The sequence below is a fragment of the Saccopteryx leptura genome, chromosome 5 (assembly GCF_036850995.1).
Source record: "Saccopteryx leptura isolate mSacLep1 chromosome 5, mSacLep1_pri_phased_curated, whole genome shotgun sequence".
NCBI lineage: Eukaryota > Metazoa > Chordata > Mammalia > Chiroptera > Emballonuridae > Saccopteryx > Saccopteryx leptura.
Window position 1 is genome coordinate 113,752,065 of NC_089507.1, and position 15,281 is coordinate 113,767,345.

The 15,281-nt window shown below is 44.3% G+C and overlaps 1 protein-coding gene across 7 annotated transcripts in view; it reads left to right on the forward strand.

Annotated features, from left to right (window-relative positions):
- The window catches only part of PARD3 (par-3 family cell polarity regulator), a 696,077-nt gene that overhangs the window by 669,860 nt on the left and 10,936 nt on the right, over positions 1-15,281 (forward strand). For all 7 annotated transcript variants that reach the window (XM_066386075.1, XM_066386074.1, XM_066386078.1 and 4 more), the window contains one exon: positions 10,622-10,742. In XM_066386075.1, coding sequence (XP_066242172.1) covers positions 10,622-10,742 — 121 coding nt within the window. The remainder of the gene's footprint in view (positions 1-10,621; positions 10,743-15,281) is intronic.

Sequence of the window (15,281 nt, forward strand, 5' to 3'; positions counted from 1 at the left end):
GAGCACCACATTCCTGCTCCACAAGCAGAAGAGAAATTGAATTCAGGTGTTTGGTGAACATATGGGGGCTTTGCTATGAATTTATGACCTGTGGTTTGAGTGTGAAACCCAAAGGTACTTGCTGATAAAACTTAATGAAGCTTGTGCAGAGGAGTTATTTTTATTTGTACTTTGGTAATTGATACATTTCTTGTTTTAACCCTCCCACCCTGTCCCACTTTGCTCATAAATCTTCCCGTCTGAGTGATGCCTGGTAGAAAGCCTCAGTCAAAGCCAGGTTTAGCTCTTCCACAGAATTTGAGCCTTCTCCTCTCTGTTTTAATTTAGCAATGAATGCTTCCACGCCCGCATGGGTGACAGGAGATAAACCCATGCATCCTAGATGGATGTGCTCCAGGTTCTTTTAGGAGAAGCAAAAGCTGTCACGGGGCCAGGTGCCACCACGCCACTCTGTCTTAAGTAAGCAAAGATGGAGACTCAGTGTAGCTCACTCTAAAAATTTAGGCAACACAGTCTTGACCATGCGAAGGTTTTCTCCCCAAGAATGAGCTTACCTTTAGGGAGAGAGACCTGTCACACATACACGCAAACACCCTAGCACTATCTCCTTGCCTTTCTGTCTGTGCCCAGGATTTTACAAAAAAACGCTCCTGATCTGAGCGCCAGGGAAAGCGAACACGTAAGAAGTGCTCTGTTTTAACATGAGGATGTAATGGGTTTAAATGAGGTATCTGTTGTGTGCTCACTAATTTACAGCAATTACAAACTCAGTTCTGACATTTGTAGCTTTTCACTAGTTAGCGATTATAAGATCAGGAATATTTAATGGAATTGCTAATCAGTACAAAAGGCCACCTAAGTGAGGAGAACGTGTTCACCTGTCGTCTCAGTGGCATCAGTGCCTGGTGGTTTTGCAGACATCCATCTTTAGTGTGGTGACTCCCCCTCCCCCAACACTTTAGTCATCCCTGTTCCAGAATGTGTTTGTATCCACTTTATCATTCTGACAGTCTGTCTGTTTTGAAAGGATTACAGACTCTGCACCTCCGTGCATGGCATCACGGTGAGACATTGCTTAATGATGTGAGACACTTGTGGTCATTGTGTCTCTAATGCGATGTGACAGGTCTGTCCTATATATGTTTTTTTCCAGTGCCACTTTTTGCCTACTCCAGTCCTTCCTGGTGTCCATTTTAAGTGACATCTAGGAAATAGCTGGATTTTAGATTTTCCGCTGGTACGGATAAAGGGACTAAAACTATTTTTCCTGGGATGATAGAAGAATTAGCAATTGGGCAAGGAATGGAAAGGTGCTCTCATGTTTCTCCAATGAAAATGTTTCACACACAGAACAGTTAGTTCTGTGAGGCAGCTGTGTTAGGCGTGCTCACGGGGGTTACCAGCCTCAAGCACTCTGCCTGATTGGTGTGTGGGTGCGTAGCAGTGCCACGTGTGTATGGCCTGTAAAAGGCTGTGGGTGCTTGTGCTCAAGAGAGATTGGGGATCATGGGTGTACAGCTTGCCTGCTCACCACTATGAGGGACTGTTTTACTACTTGTTTGCCTGAGAGGCGGTTTCCCCTGCCCGTGTGCTCGTCCACCATTGTGAGACTTTTATTAAACAGAATGGCCCAACGCTTTCCGGCTTCACGGTTTCTTTACCATCTGCCCAAATTCAATGTGGACCTTCCTGGCCTTGGCCTCAGCCACCGGCATTTCAAGTACTGTGTAAGGGTGGGCTGTTCATGCACTCTGCTGTGTGACTACCAAGGAAGTCAGTAAAGAGAGAACTTTTCCTCAAATAAGTGACTGGCACATAGGAACCTCCTGTGAAGGCTTTGCATCATTACCTAAAGCCACCCTCCAGGCTTGGAGAAGTCAGGGACTTTGAGCCTAAAGGGAGTCCTGGAAGCGTTAACATACTACCTTCTCTTTTGTACGTGCGCCAGGACACAAAGTCTGCTGGTTCAGAAGTCTTGACTAGAGAATCCCGGAACCTGCGAGATGAGAGGACTTTGCAGCACTGGTGGGTAAGGAGACAGAGTTCCTTAAGCAGAGAAATTGGCAGTTAGGGGAACTCTAGCCTTGTCCCTCTGGTCTGGGTATGGAACACTGAGCAGGTAATAGAAATAACAACAGGAAAAAGCTTCAATGGGGTATTTCCACACTCTCAATATATAACCTGGAAATTTATTTTTATATTTTTTTAATTGGAAAAAGGATAAAGAGAGTCCTTTCGCATCCCCAGTAATTGGGTGCCAAGGGCAGGTGTAGAAATCACTAGCATTTGGAAGAGAAGTTTGTACTTCAGCCCAAAAGTAAATTACTAGGACTGAGAATAATATGGTAAAAATGAAAAGGCTGAGCATATAAGCAGATATGCTTAACAAAAAATCTTTACTGTGTACCTTATCTTTTGTAAATTGGGAGTTTGAAGGACATCTCCTAGACCCTTGGCAAACTAAGTAAAATCAGTTTTAAAACCAAACTAAGCTTCGTGGATGCTGAGAGAGAAGATGCTACTAAGATGGGCTCCTGGTGGCTAATGGGCTCAAATGTTAAAAAAAAACAAAAACACAGAGCCCTGCAGCCATTTCTGCATAAAGGCCTCTCACCCAAACTGCACTTCAGGGAGAAACATGCACTGAGCTACCTGCCTGCCCTGTGTTCTTGCCATTGAAGCAGCCCTTATAGAGGAGTTCCTGGGATTCTGTTTCAAACAATAGGGCTGAGACATTCCATATCCAATCAGCTGTGCAGCTTTATTCCCCACTCCCGTCAGCTTCTTTACTAACCAATCAGTGCAGCTCATTTCTGACCAATCAGACAGTGCCTCTTGGACCAGTCAAACTGAGAATTTAGAGTCTCATTTGCATGAGGATAGACCAATAAGGGACTGGGATGGGGACTTCTGTCTCTATAAGGCAACCCCACTCTGGCTCTAAGAGTGCACTTTCCCATTCTGTTTCCCCTCCTGAGGAAAAACATAAAGAGTGTCTTACTAGAGCAGAGCAGAAATGTCTAGCCTGAGCGGGGCCTGGCCCCAGGACTGCTTCACAGCTGGGCTGTATCACAGTTGAACTGTTTGCACTGAATAAAGTTTCCTGCCTCACTGCACCTCAAGTTGGGGATTCCTGTTGGTGCTAAGTTGGCATCAGTGACCATGAGCTGACAGTTTTAACCAGAAATCTATATCTCATTGTGAGCTGAGTGTTGGCCCAGATTCCAGCAGGTCACCAGACTCTGCCAGAGAGTGAATCTCAGAGGGAGCCCTAGAGTTCACTTTTACCACGTTTTCACCACACTCTGGGGAAACACCGTGTTTCTGCTTCGGTCTCATGAGGCTGATTTTCAGAGATCACAGAGCCCGAGTGCTGCGCTTTGGGTAGAGTGATGGGGAAGCTGACAAAGAAGTCACCCTACGCAGTTGGATAGATTTTCATGGGAAGTTTGTGTCTTTGGTTAGTGGTGTTCAGCGGAAAACACGTTTGGTTATTTTCCTGTGTTAAGTTCTGGCAGTTACCATCTTTCAGTGACATCTGCAACAGTATAGGGCCAGGGAAAAAGGAGGTTTACAGTTTGTATGGACAGTATAGTACAGTGATTAATAAAGAATAATAAAGAACAAACTCTGTGTGTCGTGGACTCACAACTGAAAATCTACTTCTGCCCACCCTGCATGTACTTTGTGCAGGTTTCTCCAAGATCAGAACTTCGGTGTAGCTAACCATCTACATGACAATGGCAAATTTACATATTCCAAAAATACGGTTCCTCTCTTCGATTCTGGTCTCCTCACCAACATACCTCTGCCACAGGCAATATTTGTTTGTCTACAAGCATGGGCAGGGCATAGGGCTGTGCGCTTCTAGAACACTTTATTTCATTTAATAAGTATGTATAAGGCCCTAACATTGTGTAAGCAGATGTGGTGCTGGTAGTGTCGTGTAGTGGTGTGTGTGTGTGTGAGTTTAAGGGAAGAAGGTTTAGGGAATTTGTTACCGTTTGCTGAAATGACACACAAGAGGGCAGACCCAATGTGCAATCACATGTAAACCCCTATTTGCATCAATCCACTGACATCCTATTGGCCAAATCAAGTCACAAGGCCAATGTCGACATCCATGGGTATTAGTTTTCCATCGCTGCATAACAAATTCACACAGACCTAGCAGCTTAGAACAACACACATTTGTCAAATCTGTTTTGTGGGTCTGGGGTCGGGCAATGGCTGAGCTGAGCCCTATGCCCAGTGTCCCATCCAGGGTCAGCCAGTGTGTCCAGCACACTGGGTCTCCCTTGGCAGCCCATGGGGCAGTGTTGCTCCTACTGCTGGAATTGCCAGCAGCATTCTGATGTTTGCAGCTGTGGGATTCATGGCAGCTTTCACCTTCAAAGGCAGAAAGGAGAGGGATGGATTGTCAAGTTGGATGCTGTTCTTATATAATTATAACAGTGTGGTCATATACATTCCTTGACCCAGTGTCACATTTACTGCCTAGAAGAGAGTTGCAGGCTGCCCACACTCAGGGAAGGGGTTGGCACAAAGTGTGATTACCAGGAGGCGGGGACCATGGCCACAGGCCCACCTTCAAGACTTTCTATCACAAATATTTGCTGAACCATTTGCCCTGCCACAGGGACATGGGTACAGAATATGTACATGTTAAGGGGTTGTGATGAAGGCATAATCTTAAGACGGAGAAACACACACACACACACACGTGTGCAAGTTCTGGAAACACTATGAGACAGCATGGGGTCAGAGGACAATTATTATTGAAGGATCGATTGATTATTGAGGGGGAACGTAGCTGAAGCCGCTAGGAAGGCATCAAGCCAGTGGAATCTGATCTCTCTGACTGACTGTAAGGATGGAAAGACAAGGGAGGGGTTTGCAGAAAGATGAGCAAATTTCTCTTCCTCTTTGAAGGCTTCTCTTCTCTCGTGCTAGAGATGCTAATAATTCCCTGCTATGCACACCACAGACAACCTGCCAGCATTCATCCCCTTTCTTCTATCTACCAACCCCTCCACCACCTTTTCTTTTCTTCTATGGGAAGGAGAGTGTAGAGCAAGTTGGTACCTCCCTTTAAAAGTAAGTGAGTGGTTGGTCGCCCTTCCGTTTAATTCTGGATCTTAAAGCTATACCTCCTCCTTCCAGTTTTCCAGCTTTCCTTGGCATAGTTAAAAATGTAAATGTAGAAATGCTTTTCCTCTACAAGGGATCAATTGGTCACGTCACCAACTCCTCTCCCTCCACATGGGCTGCTCTGAAGGGTTAGGTCAGCATTCCAGCCTGCGGGGCAGTTAGTGCGCCCAGGGCTTGACAGACCCAAGGGATTAGACACTTTAGGTGAAGGAAGACTATGTGCACAATGCCCAGTTGTCCTTTTTAATATTTGTTTCTTGGGACCATGACCACTGGCCTTGTCTGAGTGCGGGGAAGATAATAAACAGTCTAGAAAAGCAAACCAAAAGTAGGCACCTGCAGCTGCAGACTGTAATGTAGAGGGCACAAGGTAGCAGACAGCAGAGATTTTTTTTGAGGCTCATCTAGGATTAAAAAAAAATTAAATAAACCAACATATAAAAATTGGGGTAGGGGGTGGGAAACTATAGTTCTGACATCTCTTTAAAAATAAATGAAGGCATCACCAGATTCGTGTTCCTGTAGTGCAGCAGTCTACTGGAACCAATTAGAGCCTCCCCTGCTAGATGAAGCCCGTTATCCACACCTGCTGCAGAATATAGGGGTGCTTCCGGGGCAGTGGGGTCCCCTCCCCTCTGTGGCTTATTGCTCTGCAGACATTGGAGGTTGTCCTGACTATAAAGCCTGTGGGCGTTTTCAGTGCATTCACCATATAGCACCAGCCATGCCTTCAGACATACACAGATTCCCAAGCCACACACTGGACCTAGTGAATCAGAAAATCTCCAGTGCAGTCCCAGTTGGCAGCGTTTTTTAGCAAGCATGCTAGATGACTCTCATATGCAATGTGCACACGTGATACAACGTGCACATGAGGAGCCCTGTCATCAAGTGTTTCTCGTTTGCTTCCCTGAGGCAGTGGTGGGTTGTCATCTGTGGGGCACAGGTGGACGGGCCCTGCGAGGGCCCACCTGCCCATAGCACTGTGGCTGCACTTAGCAGGGACGGGTACACTCAGTGGCTTTCCTGAAGCACCTTGCGGTATTCTAGTTGGAAGAGCAAGCCTGGTATACTGTGTGGTCTGCCTCTGGCCAGGGAGGGTTCATCCCATGGTAATTATGGATGGGAAAGGTTCGAGTTTCATAAAATTTAGAGTGGTGACGTGCATGCCAGGTTGGGAGTCTCCACTGTGTGTGATCAATGTACCCTTTGTTAACCCAGACTGTTAGTGAACCCAAACTAACTCTCTTCATTCAGCTGATATATATAAAGTTTTAGTTGGGCTACAAATACCAATTATAAGGGGAGGCTACATGTTAGTATTGTACGCAATTGTCTTTAGTCTATGTGTGAATTTTTTACACAAAATATCCCTATAATTTTCCTCCTCACCCCTCTTTTCTGCAAATTATTGTTAAATGATGATGTACTGACTCCTCAGTAAGAGTCTTGCTCACCCACCTGACTGACTCAGGTGGTATATATATATTATATTTCTTTCAAAAAAACAATGATGAACAAGTTTAAGTAGTCAGTGAACCTAAATATAAGTTGATTGGGGCATTAGCCATCAGTGCTAATGAACATTTAAGATGCCCTTCGGCTTTCTCAGCCGGAGAGCCAACCCAGAACATGAGTAGCGTAGGTGTGAGTGTTGGATCTCCTACACTGGCCTGAGAAACGGCGCCGGGCGGCTGCGATGGTTTCATCTCTCGGAGCCAGGATTGCACCTCCAAGTGCCAACTGCTGCTCCTCAGGGATGCTGGGTAGTCTTCCAGTCTTTGGACATCTCATCAATCATGAGAACCATTGCAGTGTGCGTACCAGTGCCAGCCCTCCAAGTGGCTCTCCTGTCCTTGACAAGTTGGTTGGCACTCTCAGATAAAGCACAGGAAGAAAGTAAACGGAACATGCAGCATGGCCTCTCCAGCTGCTCAGACTTGGAAATAAGAGTGGAAGTGACTGCAGAACTCATCTTCTACCATGACCATGAAGTTGCCCCAGAATGTAAAATTAAGGACATTGGGTCAATTAATCACAAATAGTAAGGGAGTCAGTTTTCATCAGTTGTTTGGACTTTATGAACTTAATAATTACAGGATTAAAGCTGTCTGTGCTCCATGAAGATAGTAGAGAAGTATTTCTGGTTAGATCTGTAAAATACTTTGTCCGTTGAGCCTCCTCCAGTCCTCCTGTTAGAAGCTCTGAAGTGCCAGGAGAGCAGAGGGGGGCTGGGGAGAGTCCAGCGAGGTTGATGAATGCTCCCTTTCCTAGCTCTTTGTCTCATGAGTGTGACAGTCCTCATGCCTACACTGTTAGCTTCACAGAGCAAGGCGTGCCGTAGACTGGCCGTTCCATCGGGAAGCCACTCCTGAAGATGTATCTGTTTGAAAAAACATGTCTTAAAAACCAGCCAGGATAGTAACGACCTGCCTGGCTTGAGAGCACGGAGGGCCAAGTTTTGAGGTCACATAAAGGCCGAAACCTTGTGTTGTCACATGGCACCTTCTGCAGACCCACTCACCTTCCATGTTCTCTGGCTGATCGGCCCAGATTTGTCAGATGGAGAACGCGCTTTTCTTGACTGGGGACATAATCCCATTGAATATATTGGCAAGATGTTCCAGAAGCTTTAAAGAAATTGGTAAAAACATAAAGATGAGAGGGACACACCCAGTAGATTAAATGGAGAAAGACTAGACTTTGGTCCTCTCTACGAATGTTTTTAATTTCAGATTTTTAAGCCTTTGAAATTCTTCAAAATATGTGGAATTATATAAAGACATATGTTAGTTTGAGAATCATATATACTCTCATAGACAGACTTCCTTTTTTCCAAGCTACTTCTCATAAATTTTGTCCCCCAGGACTGTGGACCACAGGAACTAGGGTACACACCAAATAACCAAAGCTAAGTTTGCAGTGAAGAGATCCCATCTTCCGAATAGCTTACAGCTTTCCATCTTGTTTCAGCTTGAAGGGTGTATCTGATAAGTAGAAGATGTGGTGCATGTCCTCAAGAGGTCTCAAGTCTTGCTGGGGAGATGGTAGATGCCTCACATGCTAGAGTAGCTTTTTTGACAGGATGCAACTTACTGCTCAGGGCATGGAAGAGACCAAAAGTGGTATGAGATTTAAGATTGATTTCATTGTGGGTCATCTCTGTTACTCTTGCCAGATACTGTTTGTTTTTAATTTGTAACATTGGTACATAAAGACACATGTACCCCCTCCCCATGTTCATAGCAGCATTCACAGTGGCCAAGACAGGGAAACAACTAAAGTGTCCCTCGATAGAGGATTGGATAATGAAGATGTAGTAAATATATACAATGGAATACTACTCAGCCATAAGAAACAATGACATAGTGACATTTACAACAACATGAACGGACCTTAAGAACATTATACTGAGTGAAATAAGTAAATCAGAAAAAGCTAAGGACTGTATGATTTCACACATAGGTGAAATATAAAACTGAGACTAGGACAAAGGTAAAAGTGAAGTGGTTACCAGGGGGGAAGGGAACATGAAGGAGGGGGAAGGGGACTTGAGTGAATGGAGAGGGGGGTGGGGGGGAGGGTGTAAAGAGGGACAAATATAAGGTGATAGAAAATGATTTGACTTTGGTGATGGGTACACAACATAATCAACAGTTCAAATGGTATAAAAATGTTCACCTGAAACCTATGTACTCTTATTGATCAATGTAACCCTGTTAAAGTTAATTTTCCAAATAAAATTTAAAACTAAAAAATTTTTATGATTTTGTAAAGGAAGGGCTTTGGAGTACCATATGTTTTTTCTAAGTGACACAGCATGGCATTATGCAGTGTGGGCTGGACTAGAACTCAGAAAAAAAATCTGGCTTCTCGACTGACTTTTTCCACAGGGAAGCTTCTAAGAAGTCACATATTCTCTGTGAATAATGGTTTCTACATTGGTGTGTGTGTGTGTAATAGTGCCTTCTAAACCTATCTTATAAGCTATTATGATAATAAAGCAGAATTCAATGCTATAAAAAATTAAGGAAGGCAACATCATTATGAACAAGCTGATTACATCATACTAGCACCTGAAGTTATTTTAAAAATGCTCTCATTTATGCTGTGAGAGTTCCTTTTGTGCAGAGACCTTTGACAACCCACAAATAGGAACTTCATATAATGGCATTATGAAAATAACATGGTGAAACTGTATTGTATGGTATTGTCTCACTTGATTGTTACCAGCATGATATTTAGAGCAAAAATAAGCATGCATATATATATTTAGAGCATATGTATATAAAGAAACTGCATCTCAGAGGCAGCCAGTGCCTTAGTCTAAGAAGGTGGAGGAGCCAGGACTGGACCCTGGTATTTCTGACTTTCAATGCAACATTCTTCCCCTGAAAGTTTGCTGCTGACACCTCGCCAGATTACAGAAAGGAAATGAGGTTTTTACAGACCTGCCTTAAAAAGAAAAAGGGATCTGATCAAGTAGTGGTACAGTGGCTAGAGCATCGGCCTGGATGCAGAGGATCCAGGATTGAAACCCTGAGGTCACTACCTTGAGCAGGGGCTCATCTGGCTTGAACGCCAGCTCACCAGCTTGAGCACTGGATTGCCAGCTTGAGCATAGACTTATAGACACGACCCCAAGGTTGCTGGCTTGAGCAAGGGGTCACTGGCTCTGCTGTAGCCCCCCAGTTAAGGTACATATGAGAACACAACCAATGAACAACTCTAAGGTGACACAACGAAGAATTGATGCTTCTCATCTCTCTCTCCCTTCCTGTTTGTCCCTGTCTATCCCTCTCTCTGTCTCTCTGCCTCTGTTTCTCTCACTAAAAAAAAAGGAAGAAAAAGAGGTCCTGGCCAGTTGGCCCAGTGGTAGAGCGTCGGCCCGACATGTGGATGTCCTGGATTCAATTCCTGGTCAGGGCACACGAGAGAAGCGCCCATCTGCTTCTTTACCCCTGTTTCCTTTCTTTCTCTCTACTTTCCTCTCTCTCTCTCTCTTCCCTTTCAGCAGCCATGGCTCAAATGGTTCAAGCATGTTGGCCTGTTTACTGAGGCTCCATGGCCTTGCCTCAGGCACTAAAATAGGTCTGGTTGTTGCCAAGTAACAGCAGCAGCCCTAGGTGGGCAGAGGAGGGGGCTTGCTGGGTGGATCTTGGTCAGGGCACATTTTGGGAGTCTGTCTCACTGCCTCCCCACATCTCACTTAATAAAAAAAAAAAGGAAAAGAAAAAGAAAAAGGAATGTCTGAAACTACAGCCCACCCTCTTGAATATCTGTCTGAAAAGACTTCAGAATATCTTAATGAAAATGGAAATGCATGTTAAATACCCAGATATTGTTTTAAAAATTCACTTCCTCCTAAATAGCGTCATTTCCCAATAAGATGCCATTTTCCCCCCTAGTAACTCCAAGTCATAGATAGTGTTTGTGGTGGGTGTTCATTGTTGCCCCTTTTCTCTTTCAGCAAGAGATCCACCCTCAGCAACCACGATCGGATACAGCGCCTGCGGCAGGAGTTCCAACAAGCAAAGCAGGATGAGGACGTGGAAGACCGGCGGCGCACTTACAGCTTTGAACAACCCTGGGTGAGGCTTTGCTTCTTTGGCATAACAGATAGTCCTGCAACTTTCTGCTGTAGAAGCCACTAAGCTGTGACCTCGGTCTGGGTGAAATGAGACAAGATGGAACCAAATTCCCTTGACCTTTCCCTCATTTCCATCTGGGATTCATCATTGCTAATTTCATTTTACGTCCCATGGCACCATCTGTTCATTGCACAATAGGTTTCATCTGACTTATGACAGAGTATTCTTGCTCTCAATGATGCATTTTTAAGTTCAGTGAATATTTTTCTATATATATTTTCAGAATCAGAGCAGAATAAATTAGCTCACATGTCTGTTGCGTATCTTCTGTACAAAAGTACAGCATTTAGTAATTTGTATTTCTTTCATCTTTACCCATTGTGTTTGCTGAATCTGTCTCACTTGTCCGCCTCTGTCGCTGTTCTAGCCTACCCTCCACACCATCACCAGACAGGTCTTTCTAAAGCAAAACGTTTGAGTGGCCAAATTCCACGGTGTGGTGTACTCATCTTCCTCAGTCTTGCCCCAGACTTGGGCTTCAGTCTTGTGTTTTGCCTAAGAGAGGATGGCACTTCCGGGGGCAGAAGGTGTTGGCACAGACTCAGGGGTTCAAGATGAGGGGTATTTTTGGAGAATCTCTTTGGAAACCTGAGATACATTCAATTATTGGTGAATCAACAGGCTGTTCTAGGTAGGAAAGTCTAGGTGAGGTTCTTGGTAAGAACCTATCCACATGGTAACATGACCATAACCAACCATTCTTAGAGGACTGAGACGAGAAGAAACAATTTCTTTCTTTCTTTCTTTTTTTTTTTTTGTATTTTTCTGAAGTTAGAAGTGGGGAGGCAGCCAGACAGACTCCCACATGCGCCCAACCGGGATCCACTGGACATGCCCTCCAGGGGGCGATGCTTTGCCCATCTGGGGCATTGCTCTGCTGCCTGAGGTGGAGGCCATGGAGCCATCCTCAGTGCCCGGGAGGGGAAGAGAGAGACGGGGCGGGGGGGGGGGCAGGGGTGGAAAAGTAGATGGGCGCTTCTCCTGTGTGCCCTGGCCAGGAATCAAAACCAGTACTTCCACACGCTGAGCCGATGCTCTACCACTAAGCCAACCAGACAGGGCCTTTTTTTTTTTTAATGGGGGGGTCTTATATTTGTTGACATGTGTTTCTATATTACCACTTACTGTGAACAACCATGTTAGGAATAATGTTTCACAAAATATTGTGGACTTTGAAACCCAACTACTGAAGGTCATGGACCAAATGATTGTTTACTCAAATGCCAAAGCAACTTTAGACAGACAACTTGACTTGTGTTGTCATTTCCTGTAATGAGTGAGCAGGGAATTATTTCTATGACAGGCTGATTGCTTTAGGAATGTAATAATTCCCTAAATTGCAGATCAGAAGTCAACCTTTCCCATCTATCATCTACCTATCTGTCTATCTATCTTTTCAAACAATTGGGATTTCACTGAATACCCTCCACTCTCCTGCTCATGTAAGTGAGCTTAAAATGATTCTAATTCTACTTCATGTATTAATTTTCATAACCAATTCTCATTGTCACCTTAACAAGAGCTGCTGACTAATTCAAAATGTAGCTTGGTCTGTTTTTTTTTTTATTATTATGTGTTTGACAAATGGCAATTTTGAGTATCCTGGAATCTTTTTCCTTTTCCCCCATCTGTATTCTGACCTTGAAAGGTCACCCTGTTTGGGAAGGATGGAGACCTGGATCTCACCCACTGGAAAGGTTTGTGATTGTTTCTGTTATAAGGAGCCATAAGCTCATTGGCACACCGCATACACCTTACACTGTGTTAGTTGAAATTGCCATGCTTGTTAGAAATGCCCACACACAGAGTGCAGCCAGGTGCATCATACAGAAAAACGTCACCGCCAATTACTTGACCTACAGAGAAACACCATAGCAAGTAGCCCCTTTCAATTCGTCCCTTTTCAAAGGGTTCCCTTTAAACTCTAGCAGTATAGAATGCATCTGTTCTTGGGCTTTTGTTCAAAATAATGTTTGGGCCTGAGGAAGATGAATTGTGGTTCTAAAGGTCTTTGGGGGAGCAGAAGCCCAGAAAATTTCCTTAGCTCCTTAATTGAACTAATTTCTTTCCTGAGTTGAGTCAGAGAAGACGCAGAAAAAGCAGCTTCTTTCTTTCCTAGTGCCAGGCGCAACATAGGCAAAGCAGCAAGTTGCTTTAAATCTTTCTTGAGATAATGGAACGAGAGCTGAGGTTAGGGTTATTATCCCTATACCTGGAGGAGCTCCAGTATGGACAGGACTTAGTGTTGCTTTTAAAAGAATTAAATTGCAGGCTGCTGACAAAAGGATAGTAGGCTATCAAAACTTTTCAGGTACCCGAGTGTTGCCCACAAGGAGACTCACTGTCTAAGTCGACTGACAGAAGGGATAATGGAGACTTTAATAGCTGTGTTGCTCAACCCTCCCCCACCCCAGGCTGGCAGTGACTGAGAGGAGTTTAGTCCCTCAGACAGAAAATGGATCCTCTGCGCTGTGAATATACTCTTCTCCTCCAGCTTTCTTCCTAGCTGTCTGTCCTTAAACAGATAATAACGATGAAAAAAAATCTGTCTTGGACTTTTAATGGATCCCCTTACCATCATCGGGTTTTGGCTGCTCTGATTAGAGAGCCAGTCGACAAGTACACAGCCTCCCTGCATCCCTAGATTGCTTTTTCTGTACCTGGGAATTTGAGAAAGTAATGCTTTCCTTTCTGTTCTCGTCTTTTTTTTAAGACGTCAAAGGTCTCGGCAATCATTTCCTCACAGTGGGTGTCTGTATTTGACTCCCAAAAATGCCTTCCTATACGACAGCCCCTTGGAAATTGACCTGGACAAAGCCATTCTTGCAGTAAAGGGGGTATCCTTTACTCATAGCAAAAACTTCTGTGTTGCTACAAAGCAGGATACCCCCCTTTTTTTTGCAGCCTGTGACCTCATCCTGCTGGTCACCACCTTCATGAGCCCTGGGCCACTTTACTGGCCTGGCCTATGGTAGTAGATCACAAGGTTGCCTTGGGCTGTGGGAGCCCCGCACACTAGAATGGGAGCTTGTGTGGTGAGCCGCCCCTTTTATTTTGTTTTGTTTTGTTCAGTGAGAGGAGGGGAAGCAGAAAGATAGGCTCCCACATGTGCCTGGACCAGGATCCACCCAGCAAGCCCACTAGGGGGCGATGCTCTGCCCATCTGGGGCGTTGCTCCATTGCTCAGCACCTGAGCTTTCCTTAGCATCTGAGGTGGAGGCCATGGAGCCATCCTCAGTGCCTGGGGCCAACCTGCTCCAGTTGAGCCATGGCTGCAGGAGCGAAAGAGAAGAGAGGGAAAGAGAGAGAAGCAAGAGGGGGAGGGGTGGAGAAACAGATGGCACTTCTCCTATGTGTCCTGACTGGGAATCGAACGCTAGACTTCCACAATCTGGGCTGACACTCTACTCCTGAGCCAACTGGCCAGGGCTGTACCTTTTGTTTTCAAAGTAGCTGCGACTTCAGATGGGCGGAAATAGATCCAAACACTGGTTGGGAAAAACAAGGTGAAGACAGATGGTGTGTTGAAACCAAACCAGGTATTTATGAAAACTTACTGAGGGACCTTGCCGTCCTCTGCAGATTTTTTTCAGCCATGATTCACATCATTAGTAGCAATTAAGCTTTTCAACATTTGGAACATAGAAGAGTTCAATCAATAGTTGTTTAAGCAGAGTAGGTGATGGGGTAGAGGTGAAGGGCGAGGAAGGCAGGATCGATTTACCAAAGTTAACTTTGGACTAGTTCTGTATAAGCCTGCTGTCATAAAATAATGACCCATGCTAGCAATGGCCACTTTAAACAGAGTAAACTATTTATCCTTTTTACAGGAGTCAGTGTGCCCCTCGCCCAAATTATTCTTAGCCTCTTACAAAATCTTTAAATCACTATTTTTCTATCAGAAGATGGAATTTATATTCGGATTATAACACATTTGAATTGCTAAGAGAAGGACTGTGAATCTCAAGGGTATATTGTTCTTTTTGTTATTGTCAGTCATCATTGTCGTCACCAACTCCACTGTAGGTTTTCACCCAAACACATTCAAAACAGTGTTCTGTTTCTTTTCTATACATCCCCTTGCACATATATGAAAATCTGAAAAAATTTTCTTATTCATACTTTAAGTAGAAAACTCACCTAAATGATCATTTATGACTGTTATGTGTGTGTGTATACTGTACGTGCGTATACACAAAAGCACACACATTCTTACATGCTATTTTTCTTATGTATATGAAGAAAAATTAAAGCATTTAAAAATCATTGCATATTTTATATAAATGTTAATAAAACAGCCATGAATTTATTTCATAAGTGACACATGTGCTTTTATATTAACCTCTAAAAACCAGCCTGACCTGTGGTGGCGCAGTAGATAAAGTGTCGACCTGGAACACTGAGGTCGCCGGTTCTAAACCCTGGTCGTGCCTGGTCAAGGTACATATGGGAGTTGATGCTTCCCACTCTTCCCCCCTT